This window comes from Phaseolus vulgaris, unplaced genomic scaffold (assembly GCF_000499845.2).
Source record: "Phaseolus vulgaris cultivar G19833 unplaced genomic scaffold, P. vulgaris v2.0 scaffold_27, whole genome shotgun sequence".
In the NCBI taxonomy this organism is placed as follows: domain Eukaryota; kingdom Viridiplantae; phylum Streptophyta; class Magnoliopsida; order Fabales; family Fabaceae; genus Phaseolus; species Phaseolus vulgaris.
Window position 1 is genome coordinate 146,794 of NW_027174095.1, and position 6,390 is coordinate 153,183.

General features: G+C 33.2%; 1 protein-coding gene across 1 annotated transcript; it reads right to left on the bottom strand.

Moving 5' to 3' along the window:
- Nucleotides 1-3,904: 3,904 nt before the first annotated feature.
- Nucleotides 3,905-5,960, bottom strand: LOC137817279 (putative UPF0481 protein At3g02645). Its single transcript, XM_068620531.1, has one exon. It carries the CDS (start codon nucleotides 5,883-5,885, stop codon nucleotides 3,969-3,971), a length of 1,917 nt encoding a protein of 638 aa, XP_068476632.1. The 5' UTR covers nucleotides 5,886-5,960; the 3' UTR covers nucleotides 3,905-3,968.
- Nucleotides 5,961-6,390: the final 430 nt, after the last annotated feature.

Below are 6,390 nucleotides of genomic sequence, written 5' to 3' on the forward strand. Positions count from 1 at the left end.
TCTCGCTCACCAGCTTGACACCACGTGCCCTTCAAGTCCACTCCACAGATAGTCTCTTTGAGAACCTGAAAACACAAGATGGCGCCTCTGCGGCTGGTGGCGCTCCGACGCTCAAGTCAGTAACAAGAACACCCCAAAACTGAGAGAAAACTATACTCTGTAGAACCGTACTAAAGTGCACACAACCCTAGTAATGAGCCGTAATCAAAAAACGTACCTCTGCAAATAGCTAGGTTTTTTCTCTCTCCAGGCAGTTACGCTTTAGACGCGTGGCTTGCATCCAACCCTGCACGTGTCACATCTGGGCTGGGCTAGCAGGTAGTACCCAACCCTACACGTGTCACCATTTGAGCTGGGGCAACTCGAGCGTCATTTCTATATTACATCCAACCCTACACGTGGCATCATCTGGGTTGGGGTAACAGGTAGCATCCAACCCTACACGTGTCGTCATCTGGGTTGGGGTAACTTGAGCGTTATTTCTGCGTAGTAACCAGCCGCGCGGCTAAGTCTCTTATTCAAAGAGTAATATAGCACGTACTACGCTGTGAAACACCACATGACAAGGCGAGTACCGGATGCAACAAAGTGCATCACCTCTGTGATATCGCTTGTCGTGAGTGTCACCCTCCCTATTGCTACGCCATACACGTTCTAGCTGGGGAAGCCTTGCCACCAACGAATGTCCACTCTGGGAGTCCCGTCGCCGATGAGCAAGGTGTTCCCCCCAGCTTACTCGACCTTCGTTCCCCTCGCTGGTGCAACAACCATCTTACTGGAATCACTCGCTGGAAACTACTCTTCTGAGCCTCTAACAGTTTTAACTAGGTTCCCTGGAAGATCCGGCGATGTGCCCCCATAAACGACGTCTGACCACCCGATCTCCCATTGTCTAACACGTCGATGTCATACAAACCCGGCGACAACCGGCTATGTTCATTGCAGCACGCCGCTTCCATGGATCGGCGACTATGCTCACTCCTGAACCATTCATCTCTCCCTTGTCCACGTGTTCTGCTGAGCACGCCCCACACGGTCACATGCCGGACACGTCATCACAACCGATGACCTGGTCGGTATATATATATATAAATACAATTGCATGATATAATTTAGGTATTGTAAAGTGCAATAATAATATTAATATTAACTTAATGTATTTGAAGTCTAAATAAAACTCAAATTAACTAAAAATATCTAAAAATTTAGTGATTTACAAGTTTTGTACAAAAACAATCTAAGCACAAATAAAAACGGGAATAGGATAGGGGAATAATTTTGTTTAACTAACATGATCAACAAAATTTACTTGCTTCAAATTGAGGCCAAACTATAAAAAAAATAGAGATATTATATAAAGTAAATAAAAGTATTCGACGTAAAATTTAATAATAAAAATGATTTGTACTCTACCATCGTATAGTTGTTAAATTATAATTGTGAAAAACAGAAAAAATGGAATCAAAATTGGAGAAAAAAAAAGTTTGTGAAGAGAACGTTTAGGGTGAATGCACGCACACATAATTTATTTTAGATCTTTAGATATTATTTTTAAAATTAAAATTATATTGTGTATTAATTTAGTTCTTGGTCTTTATTTTTTCTTTGAAATTTGAAACTAATTTAATAAATAGAAATTAACAGAGAACATTTATAGTTGTTTTTTCAAATGTAATAAATTTCTTATAATGTTTTATACGAGAATGCGTAAAATTAGTAATGAAACATTAAAATTATAAACGGATATCTAATTTTTCTTTTATATTTATACATTTTTAAAATTAATATCTTCTTTTATTTATCTTAGAATGAGTTATTTTTAAAATTTTATTATATTAAGCAATACAATAAAGAAATAAAATATTTCTGATTGAAAATATACTGTAATAATTTCATTTATGTTTTATTTATTTATTCACATATAAAAATATATACTTTTTATGGGTTTATATTCCATGCAAAGCAAGCTAACTAGCAAAAAGTGTGGACGTGTTTGTATTTTTAAATTTTTGTATCTTACATGCAAAGCAAGCTAATCGCCAAGTAATTAATTTGAATCACTCATTCTAATATTATATCCAAGGGTTAGTAACTGGGGTCCACCTATGAACCACTTAACTGCTAATGTACGGTAGAATTTGCTCAATCAAAATTCAAATTCCCTGCTAAAATTGTTTCCCGTTATGAATTTCCTCTACCATGAAAATTCTACAGCGTTCGTCCTGTGCTGACACCATTGGACATTTCATCTCAGCTTTCACATCATAGATGTCAGAGTCAGAAGAAAGGACCAGTACCATTTATTATAATTTTTAATTTTATACAATATTTTTTATATTCATTACAGTTTCAATAAATATTAATATTTTAATTATTTATTATTTTTAAAAAATTATTTTATCATTTTATATTTTACTTATATTTTTATTAAAGAATTTTTTTATATAAATATTAATATTTTATTATAAATATAAAGTCAAACACGATATCAAAATATGTACCCTTAATTATAATAAAAAAAATCATCACAATCAAATATATTATATTTAAGATCACTTAATCAATTATAAAAAAAATATTTTAAAAAGATGACAATAACAATAATATTTTAAAGATAAAAAGAAGAGAATGGTAATGAAAATTATATTTTAAAAATAGTTCTGAGAACAATCTATATAATCAAAAATTTCTTCATGGTAAAAAGTAGATTTGCGTGAAAAATATTATTGAAGAAATTGATTTAAGTTTTATTAAATATGAAGGTTCCATTTTTTATCTAATGGATTTATTTTCAAAGTAATTATAGTATACATTTTAAGAACAAAAATATATATAAACAATATAATTTAAATTCATAATTAGGTTATTTTTTTATAAATTTTATCATTAATGATATATTAAGACCATTCATATTCAGCTAAAACTTAAATAAATTATTATATTATCTATACTTATTTATATATAAAGGAAATTATTCATTATGACCGTTTTTTTTTTACATAAATTTTTTCGGATTTACTTTTATTTAACATATCTCATTTTATTAATACAATGAAATATTTTATCATTTTATATTAATTACTTAAAAAATAAAATTATTTTTTTTATTTTTTTAAAATTAATATTAATGTATAGTTTTTATACTACTCCACACTCATTCCTTGGTTCCTTATTTTAAGACAATAAAAAGAACATATTTTCACATTTTTACATCAAATATCACATATAAAATAAAATAACTTTCACTTTTAATCACTCTTTACACTCAATTTTTTACTTTTAACTCATTCAAAATTATTTATATGTTACATTTTTATCATAGTAAAAATTAAAAGAAAAAAATGTGGATAAACATCTCCACTAGTTACTAATTATAATAGTTGAACAAGTTATTTTTTTATTATTAGAGTTAATCAAACTGTATTCATCCTCCATTGTCAAGATAAATGATATTTGATTTCAGTTTCATTCATTTGTGCAGAAAATTATTATTTGATTATAATTTAATATTTTCTTTTGAAAAATGATCGTAGAATAATTGTTTTGTAGAGTCTAAAAGAAATCGTATTCAGTGTAAAAGAAAATTTATTCATATTATTGTTAGTGTAAAAGAAATTTATGTTACAATGATCAAATGATTGTTTTAAAGATTAAAGTAGGATGGAATAAGCATAAGAAAACTATGCATTGAGAATCCCTAGAATGATATACAATTCATGTAAGTTTAGAAAAAAAATAAAAATATATATATATATATATAATGAAAAGTAAATTATAATTAATTAAATGATATGAAAAATATCAAAATAATAGTATTATGAGTTATTAACTAATTGTAAAAAAAATATTATGAACGTATCATGGCTTAAAAGATAAATATGATAAAACATAAGTGTGAGAAAGATTAATTGGAAAAAGATTATTACCAAGTGAAGCATAAAGTAGAACTAGCTTGCACTTAGACACACTTACATAGAGCTTATGAAATAATGATTTCTACCATTATCCAAATCATGAGGCAATTGAAGTCTTGAGGAGGAACCAGAGCAGTTGTAAACGGTGCAATAAGTTTGCGCAGCAGTAAAAGCCAAAAACAAGAGACCTCCAATAGCTGTTAAGAATGAGCCAGAAGTATACTTGGACACAACCCTTTTATGCTTCTGTTTACAGTCGAACATGGCGTTAACTTTGTAAATCACTTTATCCAAATTCGGAGTCTTCGTAGCCCTAATCGGTTTGTTCATCCCATTGAAAAGGTCCGCGATGGCTTCATTCTTCAACTCGCTCTCAATGATTTCGCTGTCAACCAAAATCTTCACATCAGCAGGAGTGTCTATCATAGCTCTCATTAACTCAACATACCTTGTGAAAACCAAGGGTGTACTGGATTTTATCAACGTCTCGTAAGCCACTAGGTTTCTGATTATCACTTCTGAGTTCACATCCAATCTGATACAAGGCAAGTAAAACACGCTCTTTTGTTCATCCAAATCAATGGATGAGATGCCACTTTCAGCCGGTCGGAACAAAATCCCAGCTTGGTTGAGTTCTACCACTGATGGAATCATTACAACCCGTGGAACACCTTCTGAGTCTGCCGATTCAAGTGTTCCCGTGATAACTTCAAGACGTTCAACCGCTTGTGTCAAAGGTTCCAGGAACGGGTGATTAACTTTACCTTCCAAGTTGGATAGGGTAGTGTGTAACCAACGAAGCGCAGGGTTTAAGTGTCTTCCCAATCCCACTAACATACCCCACAGAGGGCGTAATGCCCTTAGAACTAAGCTAAATAAAAAAGTGAACACCCGTAGAACCATACGAAATATAGAAGTTATCACCCATAATAACAGCTTCAGAACGAGCGTAAACACAAACCAGATAACAATGCATGTAGCCACCAAAAATAGCATTATTCTATAGCATACAGAACAACATGTTATTCTACTATCGTCAGCCTTGGTCTCAGTCTCAGCCGGAGCTTCTGTTTGAACCTGAACCGGAGCTTCTGTTTGAACCTGAACCGGAGCCTCAGCTTGAAGCTGCGGCTCGTTCTCAGCTTGAACCTTCTCCTCAACGTGAGGTTCAGACTGAAGGTTAGGAACAACTAAATGGTACATGAGATCCAACAAATGATTATACTCTTCTAGTGCAACAAGATCGGGGAGCTCTTGTAAGTTGAGAAATGGGCAATGTTGTTTACAGAATTTTTTCAAGTTTGAAGCGAGGGCGAGAGTCATAGCCTCTGAATGAATTTCGTTGTTGTTGACTCCACTGATCTGCTTGAAAACATAAAAGGGAATTTGGGTCTCAAGCTTGAAAACCTCCCTGATGAGAGCATTCAAGGTGAGCTCTAGACCAGCGGCGTTAAAGAGGGGCATCCCGAGTTTTCCAGTTAAGAAGTAAGAGAACCCTGAATCATGGTGGGCACTGTTGTAAAGCGTAATGAAAGCCAACACGAACAAGCCATCGACGGTGAGAACGTAGGAGAGGGTGTGAAGATTATAGGTGGATGCCACATCAGGGTGGAAGAAAGTTTGAATATGTGAGTCAAAGTTTGAGATGCGGTGTTGGAATAGGTCGATGCTGTTTTTGGGGAGGAAGTGTTTGAGGACCCTTCTGGCTGCAGCCAACTTTTGCTGATCTGTGAAGATGAGGCCTTCACGGAAGTGATGGTATGGGCCAAGGCCAACAAACCGAGGGATGAAAGCTTCCCTCATGGTGGAGGTCAACGATTCTGGGACTTCACAGATGCAAACTGGGTGCGAATTTTTCAAATCAAGTTCAGTCGCCGAAAGCGCCACCAGTGTCTCACAGATGTCCACCACCCATTGGTTATCGGTGTAGCGTTTTGTTGAGTCCAGGCTTGCGCTTCTGCTCATCGTCATGCCTTTGCTTTCTTCTCTCTGCCCACTTCTTTCACATATCAACAATAGGGCTCCTTTTTATTCATGGATGAAAATTGACTATTCATTAAAATTTCACGTTTTTTTTCTCTAAATTAAACTTTTTCTTCAACTCTTTAAATAAATCTAACTCAACTTTATTGGAAGAAATACACCTATATTCATTAAGATCATAATTATTTTTTGAGTGGTCTCTACATGTGTGAAAACACATGTTACTTTTTAGCACAAATTATTTTTAGTACGAGTTAGAGAAAATGATACTGTGAAAATATAATTTTTGATATGATAAGTTTAAAAATAAATATATATAATAAAAAATAAATTTGTAATTAAATTATATAAAAAATATTAAAATAATAATATTGGGAGTTGCATTAGTTCTAATGAATTACAATGTATATTAACACTTCCAACCGTAAGCTCATCACACCTACATACATATCCCAATTTCTTGAAGCAATGGAGATAATAATTATAAACAAAA

Bases quoted from the DNA above. Each gene is read 5' to 3' on its own strand.
- LOC137817279 (XM_068620531.1), bottom strand. From the start codon at position 5,885: ATGACGATGAGCAGAAGCGCAAGCCTGGACTCAACAAAACGCTACACC.